This window comes from Trachemys scripta, chromosome 21, assembly GCF_013100865.1.
Source record: "Trachemys scripta elegans isolate TJP31775 chromosome 21, CAS_Tse_1.0, whole genome shotgun sequence".
Taxonomy (NCBI): domain Eukaryota; kingdom Metazoa; phylum Chordata; order Testudines; family Emydidae; genus Trachemys; species Trachemys scripta.
Window position 1 is genome coordinate 17,818,485 of NC_048318.1, and position 21,755 is coordinate 17,840,239.

Sequence of the window (21,755 nt, forward strand, 5' to 3'; positions counted from 1 at the left end):
GGATACAGAGGGACCTAGACAAATTAGAGGATTGGGCAGAAAAAAACCTGATGAGGTTCAACAAGGACAAGTGCAGAGTCCTGCACTTAGGACGGAAGAATCCCATGCACTGCTACAGACTAGGGACCGAATGGCTAGGTAGCAGTTCTGCTGAAAAGGACCTAGGGGTCACAGTGGACGAGAAGCTGGATATGAGTCAACAGTGTGCTCTTGTTGCCAAGAAGGCTAACGGCATTTTGGGCTGTATAAGTAGGGGCATTGCCAGCAGATCGAGGAACGTGATCGTTCCCCTTTATTCGACATTGGTGAGGCCTCATCTGGAATACTGTGTCCAGTTTTGGGCCCCACACTACAAGAAGGATGTGGAAAAATTGGAAAGAGTCCAGCGGAGGGCAACAAAAATGATTAGGGGTCTGGAGCACATGACTTATGAGGAGAGGCTGAGAGAACTGGGATTGTTTAGTCTCCAGAAGAGAAGAATGAGGGGGGATTTGATAGCAGCCTTCAACTACCTGAAGGGGGGTTCCAAAGAGGATGGAGCTCGGCTGTTCTCAGTGGTGGCAGATGACAGAACAAGGAGCAATGGTCTCAAGTTGCAGTGGGGGAGGTCCAGGTTGGATATCAGGAAAAACTATTTCACTAGGAGGGTGGTGAAACACTGGAATGCGTTACCTAGGGAGGTGGTGGAGTCTCCTTCCTTGGAGGTTTTTAAGGCCCGGCTTGACAAAGCCCTGGCTGGGATGATTTAGCTGGGAATTGGTCCTGCTTTGAGCAGGGGGTTGGACTAGATGACCTCTTGAGGTCCCTTCCAACTCTGATATTCTATGATTCTATGACACCATTCCTTACCCATCCTGGCTAATAGCCATTAATGGACTTAACCACCATGAATTTATCCAGTTCTGTCAGAGGGTGGAGATGGATGGCAGGAGAGAGATCACTTGATCATTGCCTGTTAGGTTCACTCCCTCTGGGGCACCTGGCATTGGCCGCTGTCGGTAGACAGGATACTGGGCTGGATGGACCTTTGGTCTGACCCGGTACGGCCTTTCTTATGTTCTTATGTTCTCAACAGGCAGACTCCTGACCCGGCCAGAGCCTGCACGGTGCCGGCTCCACAGGCTGGCCGTGCATCATAAAGAGCTCGCCCCAGCTCATTTCAGTAGCAGGCTTCCCGCAGCTCTTGACAAGGACCAAGCAGCAGCAGAGCTGCCCAGGCGTGCCCTGTGGCTGGGGAATGTCCCACACATTCCCCCCCATGCGGCACCCCTTTTTTATTTCTTTAGTGGGCAGGGAGGGTCCTAACTATTTGAGGAAGAGTCATCATGCCCCAGTGAATTACAGCGAATCTCTTACTCTGCTGGGAGGGCTGGGATCCTCCAGGCATCTGCAGCTCAAAGACAAGGAGACACTGGCAACGTGGAGGAGAGTGTTTCAGTCCATTACAAAGAAAGCTGTGAGCTGCCGAGTTCCCCGGGTCACCCTTTCATGTTCCCAGCAGTAAGAAGATGGGCTACAGAAAGCCAATTACAAGCAACCTTTCCGCTGCAGAGGAAAATTCAAGGCTAAATGCACATTTGCTGCCACTTTCCTAATGGGGCCTAATCACACAGGCGGCTAATGCTTCTCAGGGAAGGGGGGTTAATGCTGGTTCCTGAAATGTACAGCTTGGATTAAATCCTCTTTGCACCCAGCATTGGGGATCCCGCCCCACACACACACCCACACACACACACAGCCGCACACAGAGAAAGAGACCCACACCCCTTCCCTCCTCTTTGCCATTCAGATTATTTCCCCTGAAAATCTGATCAGAGACATAGGCCCAGGGCTGGTTTATTATTCACCAGGAGAGGTTCTTGCTGGGTGCAGTGAAATGCAGGGGACCCAATTCTCCTCTCACTCACCCCATTGTAAGTCAAAGGGGTGACACCAGTTCCACACCCGTGTAAGAGGCCCAGGGAGGCAGCTGCTTGGGAGGGCACAGTGCATTGGGTCAGAGCGGTACAGGAAAACCAAGTAAGAATTCTTCCACTCCCAGTCCTTTGCTAGAGTTAGTGAAGCACAAACGCCTCCATCCCAGAGCACCCAACAGCCCCTGTAAAAGCTGCAGGAGCATCCCAGTATCCCAGAGCATGCTGGGGCACCGGCCCAGTGCCTGAACTGGCCAGCCTGCCTCTTGGCTACAGCGTGAACACTGTGGGCCCAACTCTGACCACACACTGGTTTTACCCCCTCGCTCCATTAACAATGGCATTGACACTGGCATGACTGAGAGGAGCATCACGCTCCTCGTCTCTCAATGTCCATGAAGCCAAGCAGGCAGGGGGTTTTCCAAAGAGGAAACTCATCTGTGGGTCACTCACTGCACACAATACACGCCCCTGCTGGGGGCAACACACAGGGGTGTGCCAGCAAAGGGGAGCTGGGTGCCACACCCAGGAACCCGCTCTCTGCTCTCTCCCCACACAGCCAGACCGGCGTGGCCCGTTTGTGCACTCAGCCTGAGATCCCAGAGGGCTGGGTGGTATACAAACCCTGCAACATTTTCCACTCTCAGGCTGTTTTGGTTTTAGTGCATGTTTGTGGTTAAGAGCAAGGGGCCAGGATAATACAGACTGCAATTCCTCCAGTTTTCAGCCCAGTGTGTCCTGCCGGCGACCTCGAGCCTGGCCTGGGCCCCTCCTCCAGAGGACAGCGTGGTCCAGTGGACAGGGCGTCAGCAGACCTGAGCTCTCAGCTCAGCTCCTCTAGGCAGGTCACTCCCCTGCCCTGGCTAATGGTGCTGACCGGGCTCTTGGGATGAGAGGTGCTACCTAAGAGCCGGGTATTGGTATTACAGGGGCATGTCATGCTCCAGCCTTGGTAGGTATTTTGCCCTTGTGGCTTAATGCTGCTGTTTGCTTCTTCTTGCTGGCTGGCTCGATCTAGGAATGGGTCAGGGTGAGTCACTTCCTCCACCGCACCAGGAGGTGACACATTTCCGGTCAGAGGCACCACCCCAGCCCGTGCGGATGCTGTGAAGTGTAAGGTATCAGACACTAGCCAGGTAAATGCTTTGTTTCCTCCCCCTTGTCTGGCTAGACTGCGGGAGGGCAGGGACTGTTTCCGAGGCCTTGTCTTCACACCGGTGCACCGTTTTCATTCGCGCTTTAGATATGGACTTAAATTGGCGTCACTTGTGTTTCCAGACCAAGGCCTTGTCCTGTTTCTGTACAGAGCCTAGCACAACCGGCTCCAATCCCAGCTGCGCTTTCCAGGCACTTGGGGCAGGAACAGATCATGGCCATGTTGTCCGGCTGAGGGTTCAGAAATCATGAGTCAGGACTTAGCCTGCGGGATAGTAAAAAGTATCGGGGGGGGGGTGTTTCTGTTCACTTTGTGCTTTCTGAGCGTTTGGGGTCCTATTTTTTGCAAACAGGAGTGCGAGAGCTGGCTCTGCCCTCGCCGATGACAGGACACTGGGCTAGATAGGCCATTGGTCTGGCCCAGTCTGGCTGTCCTTAGGAGGGCATGGAGGGAAGCTTGGAGACTGACTCCTGGTAGGTGTAACAGTCAACTAGCCAAGGAACAGAATCCAACACTGATTATTTGTAGAAATCTCATGGTTTCTGGGGCCCGACTAGTGCTTTTGGAACACTTAGCATTGTTAACGCTGGATTCTGCCATGTAGCACTAACTCACATGGCTTCTTCGGGCCAGGCAGCTGCTTGGTGTGTTTTTAAGGCAGCTCCCATTATATCTGGAATTTTCTACCTTTCCTCTGCTCCTAAACTTCCCCACGAGTCACAGATTTCCTCCCCCGAATTCCAGCTGGTGTGTATAAAGTTGTCCACTAGGACACATATTGTGTTGTATCTGACCCTGCAGTAGTTCACCTCCACATCAGCAGCGCGGTGAAGGGCAGTGGTGCTGGGACAGACACCTGCAGGATTGCTTGGGCAGGTCATTTTGAAACCATAAAAAAACAAAAACAAAAAAAAAAACCCACATCAGATATTTCTACATGATACAAAAAAACTCATTTACAAACCGTTCAAATCCCCTCCATTGACAACTGCGAGAGGCTATGACGACACGGACCGTTAGCTGCAGAGGCAGCTGCGTGTGGACATTGACAGGAGAACTACACGTTACTGCCCGCAGGACTGGTGAAGGGCAGCCCTGTGGCTAAGGCATTGGGCTGACCTGGTTCTGCCACTGAGCCCCAGGGTGACCTTGGACAAGTCACTGGCCCTCTATGGGGAGAATTATCCTTCCTTTCTCCCAGCCTATCCATTTAGACAGGGAGCTCCTTGGGGCAGCCTCTGCCTCTGACCAGGGCTTGCTACAGCACCTACTCCTAAGCGGGGGCCCCTGTAACGCAAGGAACAGAATGCAAAGAGGCTGAGCCGTGTGAGTTTCAGCCTTTTCCCTTCTGGTACCACGTCCTGCGGCACTGACCTGCCCGTCCACCTGGGTTCTGACATGAAGGACTCGGAGGAGACAGGCCTGACTTTTCTATTTACAAGACAACAAGAATTGTATAATTTAAAGACAGAAAGGACCTGTCAGTGCAGGACTGTGCCTTATAGGATATTTTCAAGTGCTTTGTCAAGTCCAGTTTTAAATGTCAAGTAATGGGGCTTCTGCCACTTCCTTTGGGAAAATATTTCACCAGTTCACAGTTCTCACCACTGGGACATTTCCCCTGATATTCTGCTTATATTTCCCATTTTGGTTGTTGGCAAAATGAATTGACTTCGACGTTCTGGAGGCATTGTGTTTTCAGGGCTTCAGGGCAGCACCAAGTCATAAGTCCTCCGGACAGTCCGTGCTCGAAGGGTGATCACTGGAATTTTGCCCCGTGACAGCAGAACAGCGCAGAAGATCTCACTATACCTGGAGCTGTTAGCAGGAGAAGCCACAGCCCCACTAGGCGCCCACCTCGTCCTTAGTCACTCTCACTCTGGGAAGAGAAAAGGGAGGAGAGCGCAGGTTAGACAGGAAACACCAAAGCTTCAAGCAGCATGCGTGGGTCTGGGGCAGCGACCTGCTCCAGGGTTGTGTTGATTTCCATGTGCCACACAACCTAGCTCCCACTGGTTTCAGCAGAGTTGTGATACACCACAACTGTATAGGCAGCGGCACAGAGGCAGAGTAGTGCCGCGGGGAAGGGTGGTTTTGGTCAAAAGGCACCGAGTCAAACACCAGTCTTTGGGGAAGCACCAGGGGATCTGTAACACCCACAGCGAGCAGGCAGGGCCCCGGGAAAGGCTGGTGCTCAACACGGCTGCCTGGTCCAGCCTGGAACCCGTGGCTCTGCGGAGTTATTGCAGCCCGAACCCTGTTTTCCTGTCTAACAACCTGTCTGCAATGACATCAAGACAATGGGATAAATCCTGCCTTCGGGGATGCTGTAACTCCCCTGAGCTCGACACCATCACTCTGGAGTTACACTAGTGGGATCAAGAGCAGAATCTGGCCCACTGAGCATTGCAGGGGATGAAGCTTTCACCCCATAACTCCCGGTGAGGATCTAGTGTTCACATTTTTCCTCATTTCCCTTCTTGCTGCCTCTATTTCAACAGGGGCTCCAGAGCCAGGGCACTAGCTGGAGGCAAGGCGTGTGCTTTGCCAAGGGACCTGGGGCTGGTGGCAATTGCCACCGAGGTCCGTCACAGTTGTTTGGGAGCCAGCCGGAATTCTCAGCTCTCGCCCAGGGTGACCACGGCATTCGCCTGCACACATGGAGCAGAGGCCGGCGCTTTTCCCCACTGGAGCTCAGTCCTGAGGCCAGCTCACCTCCATTTTGCTGTGAATCCAGCTGAGAAGCTCTGTAACTTGAGTGTAAACCCCAGGCTTGTTCTTCTGGCCACAGCCAGTTCCCCAGCTCGTCACTCCGGCCACGTACCACCGGCTGTTATCCTCGCAGACCAGGGGGCCGCCGCTGTCGCCCTAGAGCGGGAAGGCAGAGTCAGGAGAACTCGGAGGGAACCCCGCCGTGCACTCGGTTTGCACAGAGGTCTCAGGTCACTGCACAGCCGGTGCACACTCCAGAGGTGCCGCCAGGGGCAGTGCCCAGGACAGCACGTCTCCAGGAGCAGCTCGTCCACACGTCTGTGCTAAGACGCGGGGTGTCTGTGGATCAACGTGGTGCCCACCCCCACCCTTGCGCAGGGCTGCAGGCCCTTCCAGACGAACACTGGCAAAAGCCTCACCTGGCACGAGTCCCTCCCTCCTTGCAAGTCCCCGGCACACATCATGCGGGGGGTCAGCTCGCCTTCGTACACGCTACTGCTGTTGCAGATCTTGTAGTCGATCAGTCTCACTTCCGCCTCCCGCAGCTTTTGGGAGGTGTTCTCTGGAACAGGGACAGAAAGGGGACAGGTGAAGCAGTGCCCCTGGCTCGCACACGGAGAGCGAGTCCCTGGCCACCTGCTGTCACCGCTAGATCGCACGCTGCAGGCCCCCGGCACATCACAGCCGTAGGCAAAGGTGCCACAGGGATCACTGTAACGTATGATTTCACTGAATGGCAAATGAGCTCTTTGTACTACAGAATCCCACAGCAGGGAGGTCACTGGCTCTTAGCCGTGCCCCCAGAACGGTCGTCTCTGAAATCACAGGCCCCGTTTCCGTAATTCAGAACACTGGGCTTCCTTTCAAAGACATCTTCACGGTGGCTTCACAGATTAAAGTCACGTTAGCAAAACTGGCCACCCGTTTCAGGTGTTCATTGTGGGGGTCCTCAGATCGGGACCTGCTGGACTTCCAGCAACAGCATCTCAGTGCCTCTGAGAATCAGGACCAGCAGGTCTCAGGTTGGGCCCCTCGGAGTCATTGGCCCAGGCTGAAAATTCTGGCTCCCCCCGTACTCCGCAGCACGATGCGTAGCTGCCTTTTCGGTGCTCCCCCATGGTGCCGCCCGGCTGGACAGAGGCCACGGCAGGGCGTGTGGACCCTCCCCAAAGGGATGTCGGATTCAGTCCCCGCTCTCACCTTCGTTCTCACTGGTTTTGCCAAAGCCAGTGATGAAGCACGTCCTCCCAGCCCTGAACGTCTGGCCAGACATCGGGAGACAAGCGGGGCGGACCTGCCCTGGAAGAGAGGAAAACACCAAACAAGGAAAGAGAGTGAGTCTGACATGCCCCAGGGAATAGCTGCAGTCACTGGTGTTCCAGCAGCCGCCGCAGGGAGTGTTGTCCTCTGAAGGAACTAAAGTCGGGTCTTGTCCCACTAACCATCTGTCAACGGGTGACCCCCCTAGAGTGTCCTCCTGCAGCAGGCCACGGCAGAACTGGTGCATCTGCCTCAGTTTCTCCTCTCAGGTAACCCAAGAAGACTCTGCCAGGCTCTCCTGCCTTGGGCTGATTGTTTACAAACACACAGTGTAAACAACCCCTTTATCACCCCAGGGCAAGTAATCCTTCAAATCACATAGCCTCTCGGCCACTGACGTAACACATACCACGTTCCTGCATCTTCCACCACACCAGACTCTGTCAGCCCTCCTGTGTCCCGGAGCCAGGAGAGCCACCACAGCCCTTCCAGCTGGAGTGCACCCACTCTTCCCAGCCTCTCCACTGGGAGATCATCCGCACCAGGGAGTGCCCATCGCGCCCCTAGGCCCCCTCACTGGTCCCCTGGGTTCAGCTCTCCGGCATATGTTCCTGACCCTCACTCAGGCAGCTCTGCGTCACCAGCTCTTTCCCTCAGATTCTCTCTGGTCCTTCACAGCCCAGGTGCTGCCCTGCCCCCTTGCCTGGACAAAGGGGAGCAACTCTTCCGGCACAAGGGAGCCAGGGCCAGCCACCCTGTGACAGCCTCACTGTGACCAAGCCAAGCGAGAAGGCTCAGCAACCATCGGCCTGGGGCGCACCTCCCCAGGAGCTGGGAGGCACGAGGCCCATGCCCTGCGTGCTCCTGGAGCCACGTCCTAGCACACACCGCATGGCAATGGCTCTCAGGCTGGTCCCTTAGCACTGGACGGAGCCGTTTTCAGATTACACGGAGGGAGGGGAAAAGTCTTGGCTGTAATAGCGTTTGTATGGTGCTTCCAGGGGGTGCATTCACTGGTGCTATTGGGGTCTCATTCCCAGGTCATCTGCCCAACATCCTATTAGCCAGACCCAAAACTGATCTCCATGAACATGCCTACGAAGCCCCCAGGACCCATTTTTACAGGTATAAATCAACAGATGTTCTCTATATGGCTCAGCAGTGCAGGGCTGGTCACCCCACACACCCATGGTGCCAAGGAGGAGGATAATGAACACCCATTTAACAGCTCAGTGTTACCCCCTCGGCCTCCTGTCTGCCCAGTGATGGCTATCAGCCCCAGTCCTGCCACTGGATATGCAGAGGGTCCCTTTGCCTGCATAAAGCCCCGCTGACTCTGTCAGGCTCTGCAAATAGCCAGCATTGTGCACACGGGTGGGCCTTACACTGATTACAATCAGACAAGTGCCTGTGTAAAACCGGCACCTTCTTACCCAGTCTCTGCCTCCGCCCCGCTCTTCATGTGTCTTGGAGTCGGACTTCACTGCCCAAAGACGCCTTAGCCCCTGCCTGGCCTGTGGAACTGGTGCCGCTCTGGGAGAGGGTGCTGGAGTCTGTTCTGCCTCATGCACCATCAACAACTTAGACACCTGAGTTCTGGACACAGAACCTCCCGCTTCTGGTTATGACGGGTGAGGCAGGTGGGACCAGACCAGACGGCCGCACCAGCGCGGCCGTTAGAACAATCACAGTTCAGATCTGGAATCGCTGGGAGAGACCACGCCTGGTACTGGATTCTGACTGTACTTTCCCTTTTCTCCCACTCAGTGGGACAAGGGGTTTCTTCTCCCCTGAAACATCTGCCAGCTTCCTGTCAGTCCTTCCTCGCTACTGGGAACAGGAGCATCTGGCTGGCCAAGTCAAGCAGATGCACAGGCCGTGCAGCTCCCAGCCTGAGGAGGTTGGGAATTAGCCTCACCTGATATCGTTAAGGGCGTGGCGAGTTTCACCAGAGCGATGTCGTAGTCGTCGAGGTCGTCGCTGTAGTTGGAGTTGATGATGATCTGGGCGGTGGGGATGCCCTTGGCAGGCTGGAACAGGTCGGAGGCCCCAGCGTACACTTTCCACTCATCGAGGATCTTCACGCTGTTCCTAAGCAGACATAGAAAGGGGATGTGATGCAGTGACCGCCCTGAGCAGCAAATGGCCCAATCCAGGCCAGGCGAGCGCAGGGGCAGCTCACGCACCAGGTCTGGAATCTGCTGTGGTTTAGTACCATCCCCACGCCAGGATTCTGCACAGCAGATTAGAATTGGCAGTCCTCAGCTAGTTCTGGTAGCCCCCCGTTTTTCTCATATAGCTGGGTTTTCAGGCCAGATTCTAGCCTCCCTCCAGCACTTCGTTTCAAGGACTGGAGTTAAAAAATTGGCACGAAAAGCCATCTCCCCGTTTTGTTCAGCTCAGACTCTGCTCCCTACCAACTTCTCCACCAGGCTGATCGAGGCTTGGGTCGCTCGACCTAATCCAAGCGGGACGTATGTCTGAGCCTGACCGGGGTACGCAGGTCAGTGCTTTAATTCCCTGTTCTCTTATCTACGGCACAGATCTCAGCTGTACATTCTGCACGGACGTGATTTCTATTGGCGTTCTGTCTGCGCACCCCTAGGCGTGGATGCTCCCACCTTAAAATAATGACATATAAACCGGGCGCCTGTGCAAGGATCGGCTGCTGGTCTGCACTGGAGAGCTGCAGCTGCTCCAGGAGCCGGGCTGGGCTGGAACACAGCTGCGATCCTGCCCTCTAGTGGCTGACAGCTAGTGGAAATTCTGCATCTAAAGTCCCAGCAGGGAGCGGGAGCCAAATTCTGATCCCAGGTGACATCAGCGTTGATCCAGAGCGACTCAAGCTCCCGCAGAGTCCATCTGCATTTCAATACTGTGACCGGGAGTGGAACACGGCTGCCGATAATTCCCATCTTCTCCGGTTCTCCTCACCTAGACCCTACCCCTCACCAGCCGCAGCCAAACCAACCCTTGCTGGCTGCAGCCAACACAGCCAGTTAGCAGGAGCACCACTTACATGAAGAAGCAGTGGGCAGCTGTCAGCACCCACTGGGTATCAATGACTGTCCCCCCGCAGATGTGGCTCAGTCCATACTGGAGACTAACTTGCCAGGGCCACTTACTCGCCGAAGCTTCGTTCCCCCCAATGATGCGGCCAGAAGTCCTTTGTCCACAGCCTGGAGGGAGAGAAACAAGCGGAGGAAGCAAATCTTCCCCAAGGGAGCCTGAGGGGAAACTCCGAAAGGTCCATTAGCTTAGCCAGGTGCCTCGACAGGAAAATCAGGCCAGGCCCACCTGCGTGTTCCAGGATCACCTAACGGATCGCACACCTGGCAAAACGAGCTCACGGAGAACACAGCGGACCAGGTCAGTGGCCCATTGGTTCCAGTATCCTGCCCCCAGCTGTGGCAGTGGCTTTCTGCTTCAGTGGAACTGCAAAGAGAACCCAGTAATACCCTAGACAGCTGTACAGTGCTGGCTGCATGCCGGGGAGGAGAGTCTGAAGTCAGTCAGCCTCCACTTTTACAATCCAGCTGGACAATTGGACTCTCTGACCCCTGCGGCTTTGAATTGCACGGGCCATTACTTATACCCACAGTGCAATAGGGTAGCTAGTGTGCTAAGTAATATATATTCCACTGAGCTGGAGGGGTAAGAAAAGGGGTTTTTTATTTAGATATCAGTGACAGACACCTTAAAAACCCCTGAGTTGTGACAGACAGATAGGTGAATACAGAGATGAGTAGAGTAGGATAGATGACCAGTTCTAGGAAAGTGAGCACAGAAATAGACAATAGCACAGACTGATATTTTCAGTCTGCCAAGAAAGAAAGAAAGAAAGAAAGAAAGAAAGAAAGAAAGAAAGGAGTAAAACTTTGATAAAGAAAACATGGCAGTTGACATGATGTCACAAGAGATCAGTTGAGCTGATCAAAATTTTGTGAACTTCAGTTTTTTAGTTCAAATTTTCATTGAAAATTCAAAATTTCAATGAAAAAAATAAAACCCTGAAAAGTTTGGATGAAAATTCTCTCACTTTTCCAACCAACTGCTGAGAAACTGGGATCTGGCAACATTTTCAAAAACCAGTAAAAATTTCAAACCATTTTCACACCAGTTCTTTCAGTGGTTTCGAGACCCGCTCTAGACCCAGCTCTCCTATCACTAAGTCTATGCTTTATGGCAATGGTAAAAGCTCCCTCTTACTTGTGCATCGGAGGGAGACGTATTTTCCCGTGGGACACTTGGAGCTGCAGGAGAGAACAAAGCAAACGAGAGACAAAGTCAAACATGGGCCCACGCTGAGACAGCACAAGAGAAAGAGTCCGAGTGGATGGTCCCTCACCCTCCCGCCCGTCCTGACATGCTCAGCCAGCACGTAAGTAACGCAGATGCTCTCTTGTTGTTCAGCAAAGGGGAATGGGAGTTCTCTCTACAAGATCACGTCTCCCCTTTACTTCCTAGAAAATCCCTTCCGGTTGCCGCTCTCTGTCTCGCAGCTGCAGCCCCACCCCCGGCAGGTGCACACGGTGGCAGACAGACACGGGCTGACTATTTTGGAGCCACTCCAGATTTACGCTGGTGTAAAGTGAGACCGGAGTTTGTTGTTCCAAGGTGCTTCGGCTCCCGTAAGCACCAGGCACCTCTGGGCCATTGCTAAAGCCTGGGCCTCTCTCCAGCAGGCTCAGACCTGCCCTGACTTTCCTTGGGGCGTGTGAAGTTTTGTCTGGGTTCCCGCTGCAGAACGAGCACAGGGGCTAACTGCACTTCACGGTTCTCTCAGAAATCCAGCTGACGGGAGACTGCTCAGATTGCTCCTCTGGTCATTAGCACTCCCACCCCTTAGGGGATCAAACCCCTGCAGAGCTCTGGCCACACGCCTCCCCTCCCTTTCCTGGAATTGCTGCCATGGTGGAGGGGCTCCGTGTGTCCCCCTCCGAGCAGCGCTGCCAGACTGGGCCAGAGCGACAGACTCTCAAAAGCAAAGAGCCCCGCCTTGCCAGGTCGCTAATCATCTCTGGTGCCCTCGCTGCCTCCCATCCTGTAGGCAGGCCAGCATCGTATTGCTTTGCTGACCACTCCGCACTGAGCAGGGGGGCTCGTTTCGGTGTCCACAGCGAACTCAGGCCTTTTCCCCGAGTTAGTCAGAGGGGACTGTGCAGCCAGTGCCGTGGGCAGAGAGGGGCCCTAAGGGGACACGGGGAGGAGCTGGGAAAAGGCAACTGATCCTCTTCATTACCTGTTGAGACTCTGCTGGATTGTGGGATGCTCCTGGATGACAGTGAGGCTCTTGCCAGGGAAGGAGGCCGGCACGTACTCCGTGTGAGATATGCTGGGAGGAGACAGAACAGCCACGTCATGCTGCCAGGTTTCCTTAACTCTTGCTCAGCAATGGGAAAATCAGGCATGCAGCAGAGGGGTAAAATCCTGTAGCCCAGAGAGGGGCGTCTCCCCTCCGCTGAACTGCGGGCTGGTTCTGTGATGTGGCCCTGGCACTCGAACCCCACAGAGCGCTAGTTCCCGAGTCCCCCAGTCTGGATTAGCACCTAGGTCTTCACCCACTGCGCGTTTATACCAAATCCCTGCTTGGGTCACCAGAGGGACAGGAACCCAAGCCCCCCAGAGCAAACAGCAAGGGGCTCAAAGATATGGCTACACTGGAATAAAAGATCCATGGCACGGCCGTGGGTCAGCTGAAAATTGCTGTGACCCTCCCCCCTCGCAGGGTCCCAGAGCTCGGACTCCAGCCTGAGCCCAAACATCTACCCCACAATGAAACAGCCCCACCGCCTGAGCGCCATGAGCCTGAGTCCACTGACCTGGGCCAGCTGTGGGTGGTTAGGTGCAGTGAAGACAGACCCATTAGCTGGCAGCTGCAGTAGCCTGATGTGAACCAGCCACTAGAGAGGGGCAAGGATCCTAATGTGGGTTGCCCTAGACCTCAGGCTGGTCTCTCCCGGGGATTTTCGCACTGCTGCGCTGACAGATTAGCCGTACAGATGCAAATCCTAGTACAGAGGCACTGCACTAGTGTCAAAAGTTATTTGCACCATTGCTTGTGTAAGCAACCTGGGAAACCTGCACCAGTGCAAGTCACTTCTTGCAGGGGTGCTGTGCGTCTGCACGGGGGGGAGTTTGCAACGGGACAGTGCAGCTACATGGGGGTTTCCCACTGTAGACAAGCCCCTTGACTCCCCTTCCAATAACAGCTGTGCCTGGATCAGTTCCATTCCCTGCCATTCCCAGCTCAGGCTCCCCTTGCTGCAGACCCCAGGGGTGACTTAGCGAACGCCATGCAGGGAAGGTGCAGAGAGAAACAGAGGAGTTCATGCAGCCCTCAGCAGCTAGCAACCACAGAGCAATGACAAGGGAGGGGGAAGTACCTGGTGACCGGAAGCCCTTGTGGGAGAGATTTTCAAAGGACAAAGGGCTGGTAGGGGCCCAGTGGCAGTGCCTGGGGGCTGAGCACTTCACACTCCCTGGACGTGGGGAGCCCGGGAGCAGGTCATTTCGGGCGTGGGCTGGGTTTCTCTGGCTCCCGTCCCTGGGGACTTACCTTTGAAATCCCAGTTGCTGGCAGGTCTTCCTGGAGAAGGAGTCGTTCCAGGCACTGCTGCAGACAGGCAGCCACTGATTCTCTGTGCTGGAGTAGACGTGGAGCAGAGACTGATCCCACCTAAACCGCACTGCAGGCGCACAGGAAGGAGACAGCCGAATCAGCAGGGGCTACAGGCAGTACTGCAGCTCCAGCTCACCCGGGCCTGGCAAAGAGCCCAGCCCACTTGCACCAGGACTGAACTTGGGCCGTTGTGTCATCGTCATGCACCAAAGCTGGCAAATGACCAGGCTGATTCTCCTCTCCTGCCCACAGGCGTAAACCAGGAGCAGCCCCACTGAACTGACAGGTGCCAGGCTCAGGGGGTGAGGAGAACCCCGATGTGCAGTGTGACAGTGAGCTCCACCCCAGCACCAGGCGACAGCTGGGGACCAAAGGCCTCCATTTCTCCAGGGGGCAGGGGCAGCCAAGGGCAGAACTAGCGTCCTCCGTGCAGCCCCAGCCAACATGCCTCACCCTGTTCACTGGAAACCAGTGCAGGGAGAGCCCAGCCCAGCCCCTTTGTCCCCTCCAGCCTTGGCCTCCCTGCGGGGCTGTCGGCGGTGCCGTGTGTGTGTAATTGGTGCCAGTTCTGAATCCCCCTGGTAATTGGGAGCACCAGCTAACCCCACACAGGCCTCACCACAGTCATCACACGCACTAGCTTCAGGCGCTGCCCAACATGTGAGAGCAAAAATCAGGTCCGTGACTACACCCTGCCAGCCCAGCCGCTGCCCCCCCTCACGCCAGGGGCCCCAGCCCTGCCCAGGTACTGCACGTCGGGGGTCTCAGCATTCCCTGGGCCCCATGCCCTTGTGCCGTCTTTGGCATCAGTGCAAACTCCTGCCCCAGGGACCTGGTCACATCTGGGGGCTCGCTCAGAGCCTAGAGCACGAGGCCCTAAGACAGGGCATGGGGCAGGGATGAAAGCAGCAGCCTGACTCTAGAGCCTGTCCCGCTCCCCGCTCGCCCTGCGGGACCCCTGCGTCCCAGGTGTGTTACCGCAGTCCAGCTCATCGCTCTTCTGGGAGCAGTCGGCCACCCCGTCGCAGCGCACGGCTTGGTGGCTGCACCTCTCAGCTGGTTCCTTGTACAGAAAGTCAGTGTTCGACCGCCAGAACAGGACTGCAAGCAAACAGACAGAGGTGAGCTGGAGACAGCCATGGGGGGGAGGTCACCTGCGCTGGGAGGGGATATTTCCTGCCAGCCAATTCCATCCTGGGCCCGGCAGCTCCTTCACCCCAGGCCCCAGACACCCCAGCCAGGGCATGGTTGCACTCCCAGACCTGCACTAGCTGCATGGGCATTCACTGCATGGGCATTTATTTGCAGAAAGCAAAACCTGGGCTGGAGTTTTTGGAGCAGTCCCTGTTGTGGTTGCTCCAAAGTCCCGGTGAGGGATACGGAGAGGATGCTCCCCAGGCTCAATCCCCCTCACATGGTATCCTGCTCCAACGTAATCCTGCCATTGTTTGCAAGCAGTAAAGAGCAGGATCACTCAGCCCGATGCCCCTCCCTCCAATGCCCCCACACTCAAACCAAGTGCTTGTCGACTCAAGCCCCCACCCCATATCAGTGCTACAGCCTGCCGCCTCGCCCCCCACCCCCACGAGCAACTGTCTGGAAAATGACACAGACAAAACTCATTCTGAAACCTCCAGAACCTGGCCCCCTGGAAACGCATGGACGACACCCAGAAAAGAGTTCACAGCAGAAATGGGCCCCGCCCAAACACTGGATGCAACGTCTGAGCCTGGATCATGGGTCACAGCTCAAACCTCAGGCTGTTATGGGCCAAATCTGACTGGGTATCTTCCGAGCTGGGATTCTGCCCATGGGATCTCAAGGTCAGATCCAGAGTTTGGTTTAGGCCAATCTCTAGTTCACCTGATCCCCACCCTCGTCCCAGGCAATCCAAAACTGCTGCATTTGACTCAGCTCCATTCAAAATCCAGTTTCACTTCACGCAGTTTTAATTTGCATCTGCAAAATATTCGCCCAGTAAAAATGCTCTAAATCCACTTGATACTGCAGAGGCTCAATAATGCAACTGATGAAAGGAAAACTAGCAGCTAGATTTGACAAAGGAGTTTAGGAAAAACAACCTCTTCATTATCTGTAAAACCTGGAAAATAACTTTTCTGTCTCTGCTGATTTTTCCCTTTCCATTTGGTGAGCTCTTACTAATTCTCCACTGGCTGTGTGCCTGGCACAGAAATTAACCCAGAGGAGGAGGGACTAGCATATGTGCTGATAGCTGTGGCCACACTTGAAAATATTTGCAGGAAATGGAAAGTGTTGGGCTTATCTAAACATCTAACCATCTGCCTCTGATTACTTGGGTGCATGTCACATCTAAAACACTAGGCAGAAAGGGCCATAAAGAGAGAAGGATGTTGTTTTAATTTCCTAGTGAAATTCTTTGCTCCCAGGTGTCCAGCAGGTGTCAGGAAAACTCAAGAAATAGAAGGATGGAGGCATCCCACCGCCTGGACCATCTTTCCAGGAATCACACCCTTAGCACTGCAGCTGCATTGCCTCCTTCTGACAGCCAGGCAGTGCCATTATGTGCTAGCCTGTAGCTCCCAGGCTGTGGCTGGAGTTGACAGGAACAATTATCAAACGCACCCAGCGGGATATGAGGAGCTAGGAGGAGCGGGGACCAGCTGAGCTCCTAATTAACCCCCTTCTAGTCTATCAGTCTCAAATCAATGGTGTTAAACCAAGAGGTTGTATATGACACAGAAAATACAGACCATCAATCTCTAGTCCGTGTCTATTAAGCTGAGCCCAGAGTGGAACATCAGATCTGAACCATCTTCAGTCTCGAGGGAACTTTGGACCCAAGTCAGAAAATCCCAGCTCATGCTCCCCTCTATAATGGGCCAAATCTGAACAGCCTTGAACTTTAGGGGAGTGTGGGTGCTGACACAAGCCGTACAACTCAGACCTATGTCTCGTTGCACGATGGGACAGGCCAAAAGTAGCATATGCTGGGCAGGTTAAAGAATGTGAGAATGGGGAAATGACTTTCATTTCTGGCTCTCCAAAGCCCACTGGAAGCAATGAGAGTCTTTGTATTTATTTCAATGAGCTTTGAATCAGGTCCTCAGGGCTGGCTCTAGGATTTTTGCTGCCCCAAGCAAAAAATGTGCCGCCCCAAACTTCGAGAGCACAACTGCCGAAGCAAAATAACAAAGGGAAAAAAACTGAATGCCACCCCTGGAACTGTGCTGCCCCAAGCACGTGCTTGCTTTGCTGGTGCCTAGAGCTGGCCCTGCAGGTCCTTAAGTACTTGTCTTCTTTTCAGGGTGTCGGGTTCCCTCCTGTTAGCATTTCTAGTCCCAGAACCGTGCTGGCAGGCCAGTAGCTGCACTTGGCCTGCCCAAACCCAAACCTAGGTGACCTATTTCCCGCAGCGGGCCAAGCCCCTGGATGGACGCAGGGACTTGGCCTGCACCCAAGGACAGGCCAGCTTTGCTGGAGGCTAACGAAGGGGAAAGGACTCACAGAGCAGGATGAGGGCAATGAGCAGGACTATCAGAAAGGAGATGCAAAGGATCAGCGCCAGCCTCTTCTGGCCCATGCACGACGGGACCTTGCACCTTGCCGCTGGGGACACTGGGGATTGGGATGACAGAAACACAGTCACTAGTGCACATGGTTGCAGAGACATTCCCATCCAAGCTCCCCCCCAATGGAGAGGAGGGACGCTCAGCCCTTTGGACATGGCAGCGGTGTTAGTTACCTAGGCCCACGAAGGCATGTCTGGGGATGTGCGATTGCTCCTTCGCCAGCAGGCACATGTCATTTCTGACAGGCGGGGAAGCAGGTGTCCCTAGCACGCACCATTCCTGCTCCAGCCCAGGGATCCCAGGCTAGCTGCTTCCCACTGGGCAGAGGCAGCGAAGCACCCCAAGGCTTCCCCTGACAATGCGCCCAGGCTCCTGCTAGGGCGGAGAGAGGCTTCGTCCTCCTCGCACATTCATCCCTTGGTCCCTCTGCTGAGACTGAGAGCCCAGCTGCTCACCACAGTGTTTTCTGGGACCCAGAAACGCATGCCACCCAGGCCGCCACACAGCAGCTCTCCGTCATGGCAGATGTGGGCTGGATTTGAACTGGCAGCCTCCAGGCTAGATTGGCCCATACCATTGTTGTCCCCATTACGGGTAATTTTAGTGTAAGCCCTGGTTCTCACAGGCAGGATGTACAGGCCATCCACGTCACCTCCCCATTCCTAAAAGCCGGGCGCACCCCGCCCTTGGGCCAGGTGCAGAGGTGATGCACAAGGTGCTATGAGTACAGCTCCTGACACTAGCCGGGGTTGCCTGCCAGGGGACTTGGCTCCCTCACACAGGCCACAGGCATCTAAGTGAGTGCAAAGGAGTGTAACGTACACCCCTTACACATCGCTCTGCAGGAGGGTAATGTACCCCCTTGGGCATTCCCTCCCCTCCTACCAGAGGCCACAGGGAGCCTGCCAGCTTCCTGATGAGGTTGTTCCTTTTAGCCAGCCGGCGTGACAGGACCCAGTCGCCGGCAGCAGTCCATATGAGACTGCACCATCCAGTCCCATCTCCCAGGGTGGCGGGAGCTAATGCATGAACGACCGGGGCTCACAATTCCAGGGCTGGCTGGAAGCACACACCCAACCTCTCCAGGAAGCAAGGACTTCCCAGTAGCTGTAGCTGCCAAGAGACCTGCCCCACCCATCTTACTTGTGTTATCACAAGCCACGTATCGTGGTGGAGCCGGTGCAGACTCTGGAGTGCCCGGCATGAAGTTGCTCCCACGGACCCTTTCTCGTGGATGTGCAGACGGGCTGGCGATGGGGCGGCTGGCTCACGAGGCATAGGGGTTGGGAGCGAGGCTGCTGTTTGGCAGAGCCAGACTGATCTGTAGGTAAAGAAAACACCATCACTCACACAGTCTACTGGAGATTTCCTGATGATAGTCCCTGTAACCAAAGGCCAGCCTGGGTGCCCAGGGACAACTAGAAGACTTGCCTTCATGAAGCAAAAGCCAATGTGCGCAGCCAGGAAATCCCATTAACAGGGCTTCCTGAAGGAACTGGCTGGCTTTGGTAGCCGAACATCCCAGCAGATGTACCTCCAGGGTACAACGGGCAGCCTGTGGAGGCAAAGAAAGCCCTAGAGGTGCCTCTTCCCAGAGCTCTTGTAGAGCTGGAAAACGCTGAGCGTCTTTGCAAAGAATCACACTGCATCATTCTGGTTTTTCTCCTTTTGGAGGCTGCCAAACAAATTCTCCAAGCTGATCACCTAGCTTAGGGCATCTGATTGCACGTTTGGTACTCAGCTCAGTCACTAGTGGCTCGGTTCCCCGTAGAGTGTCTCAGTCTCCATGTGAGCACCCAGGTGAGGAATTAGGTGCCCCAATTTATGGACCCAGGTTTGGAAACTGAGTATCGATCATTATATAAGTCCTCTGAGTCACTCATTCAGAAAATGCCAATGTAACTTCCAGTTGTTAATTAGTAACATTTTATAATTGGTGTTCCAAGCCCGAAACTTCCTGAGCCCTGGAATGCTGCTCTGCGATTATGTCACAACTGATTGGTGTGAATATGGGACCAAATATTTATCTCCTCTACTCAAATTCATCTCTCCTGAGTGCTTTATTAATTTAATCCAGATATGTGTGCCATGTTCCCCCATTTCTCCTTGGAGACAGCCTGAGCTTTGAATTTAGAACAAACATTGTTTTTGCTGATAATGTGGTTTCTGTTTTAAATCTCTGGCTAATTTTAGCTGTAAAAAAGTCACATGCAACAGAGAACTTGCAAAAAGAAAATTTCACTTGTGCAGTGAGAGAGCCCAGGAACTTGCTATGAGTCAGCCCCTTCATATTGTATGTGCAAAGAGGAAGCAAGTCAGATGTTTATGGTTCATAAACATTGAGTTCAAACATGGAGTTCATAGTTCCTTCTCCAGGTGAAAAATGCAAGGGTTATATTCTTTGGGATCTTTCTCCTGAGGGGGGGTCCACTCATTTTCGGTGCTTACTTATGATTTGTCCCACAGAAACTCTTTCAAAACCTTAATTCATGACATAAGCAACAGACCTGGAAAGATCTGGCTTGTCCCAAAGCAGCTGCTTCCCCAGCGAGGTGTTGAGTGAGGGAGAATACTCACCCCGTGAAAGAAGGCAGAACCGTTCCATCATCAGGACAGACAGCCATTGTTTAATCTGAGATCCTGGGCACTAACCTTTTCAAGGGCATTGGATACATCACTGTGATGGAAGGGAGCCTGAGCTGTTAGGTTTGGGCCTGAATCATTGGCCATTGGGATTTTTCTTATGCCCATCTCTACACAACATAGGAAGGGCGTATGCCAGGGGTCGGCAACCTTTCAGAAGTGGTGTGCCGAGTCTTCATTTATTCACTTTAATTTAAGGTTTCGCGTGCCAGCAATACATTTTAATGTTTTTAGAAGGTCTCTTTCTACAAGTGTATAATATATAACTAAACTATTGTATGTAAAGTAAATAAGGTTTTTAAAATGTTTAAGAAGCTTCATTTAAAATTAAATTAAAATGCAGAGCCCCCCGGACTGGTGGCCAAGACCCGGGCAGTGTGAGTGCCACTGAAAATCAGCTCGTGTGCTGCCTTCGGCACGTGTGCCATAGGTTGACTACCCCTGGTGTATGCCATAAGCAAGGGACGTGCCCCCTGACGAGCCAGGACTTAATACAGTTCTGCCAACCCCAAACATTCAAAAATCATGAGTCAGGCTCCAAAAAGTCATGAGATCAGCTGACATTCATGTCTTTGGAGTTCCTTCCATTTGCCCTCTGGCTTTAGAACCTGTAGGGGTCACTTTTTCAAGCTTTTCTCCACAACCAGGAACTTCCTTTTTTTAAAAAAATGAAAACTGAGATGCTGGTGTATTCACATGACTGCAGGAGCTTGGGCTTGAAGAAAACCACCCAACACTGAGAGACTCATGATGAAATCACAAGAGCTTGTCATGCAGTTAATATATTACCCTGATTCCAGCTGAATTTTCTTATTCAGTATTTTATTTGGCCTAGTTTTGCCCAGTTTGCTATGAGAATGGCAGATCCTTTCATGTGTGCATTGGAAGGCTGTCACATTTCACTGCAGACTCAGTAAATACCTTCAAGCCCTTTGTTAAAATGTAATGTGTAAGTTCCTTGGATGAGTCAGCACAGATATCCCTACCCCTCCTACAATCAGACTATTTTCTCTTTTTTCCCATTGGTGGAACACAACAATATCACAAAAGGCTGCTGGGACGGGGCTGTAGGCTTGCCTGCACTGACCAGTTGCAGAAGGTGAATGACTGATTTGTCAGTTCTCTGGAATTCAGAAAAATAATAAAAATCAAAATGTTTTGGGTCGACCTGAAAATCATCATAACGTTGAAAAAAAATATCTCGTTTTGGGTCAACCGAAGTGTCTCGTTTGGATTTTTAGCTTTTCTTAACGTTTTGACATTTTTTAGATACCACTGAAGGAAATTTCTAAACCAGAAATCCTTTCGGATCAAAACATCAAAACGTTTTGACTTTTTTGGAATTTGTTTTGTTTGTTTCTTTTAAACAATTCAGTGAAAAACGACACAAATTCAGAAAAAGTTTCAGCAAAAATTTTGCCCCACTCTACTTACGCTACTCCTGCAACACACTTAAAATGTGGGGGTGCCTCCTTCTTGAGCCCTGCCCCGTACATCACCTGAGAGCTAACCTGTTCAGGCCTCTTGATCTAAATGGGAGCCTTTCCCCTTTAGCCTTGACTTCAATGGGTTTGGATCAGGCCCCGCAGAGGTCTCTTCCAATGTTATATGGCTGAGTAAGGCCATTGACTGAAGTCCCCTTAAATCTGGTCGTATCGTGTGATGTTTGTGGGTCTTCCTGGCCCTTTAAAAACAAGTTGAGGGGATTAAACTGAGCGACACAAAATGAAGAAAGGTCAAGTGAAAGCTGCCCATCCCAGAACACGGTCAGTCTACGTACAACACACAGCAGTAATGCTGGTTCCAGGGCCGGCGCTTCCATTAGGTGACCCTAGGTGGTCGCCTAGGGCGGCAGGATTTGGGGGGCGGCATTTTGCCGCCCTTAGTGGAAATTCGGC

At 53.4% G+C, this 21,755-nt stretch overlaps 1 protein-coding gene across 1 annotated transcript; it reads right to left on the minus strand.

Annotated features, from left to right (window-relative positions):
• Positions 1–4,267: 4,267 nt before the first annotated feature.
• TMPRSS13 (transmembrane serine protease 13) lies at positions 4,268–18,547 on the minus strand. Its single transcript, XM_034754883.1, has 12 exons — positions 18,358–18,547; positions 17,150–17,260; positions 14,642–14,764; positions 13,601–13,730; positions 12,284–12,376; positions 11,251–11,294; positions 10,061–10,220; positions 8,960–9,132; positions 6,982–7,080; positions 6,201–6,343; positions 5,785–5,937; positions 4,268–4,948 (listed from the first exon to the last, which is right to left on the minus strand). The coding sequence occupies exons 1-12, from the start codon at positions 18,416–18,418 to the stop codon at positions 4,934–4,936; spliced, it is 1,305 nt and encodes a 434-aa protein (XP_034610774.1). The 5' UTR covers positions 18,419–18,547; the 3' UTR covers positions 4,268–4,933.
• Positions 18,548–21,755: the final 3,208 nt, after the last annotated feature.

Excerpts from the sequence above, each read along its gene's own strand:
- TMPRSS13 (XM_034754883.1), bottom strand. The coding sequence starts at position 18,418 with ATGCCGGGCACTCCAGAGTCTGCACCGGCTCCACCACGATACGTGGCT. Across the intron at positions 13,731-14,641 it reads GAGCGATGAGCTGGACTGCG|TGCGGTTTAGGTGGGATCAG; the intron begins GTAACACACCTG and ends GTGCGCCTGCAG. Across the intron at positions 7,081-8,959 it reads CACGCCCTTAACGATATCAG|GGCAGGTCCGCCCCGCTTGT; the intron begins GTGAGGCTAATT and ends CCTCTCTTCCAG.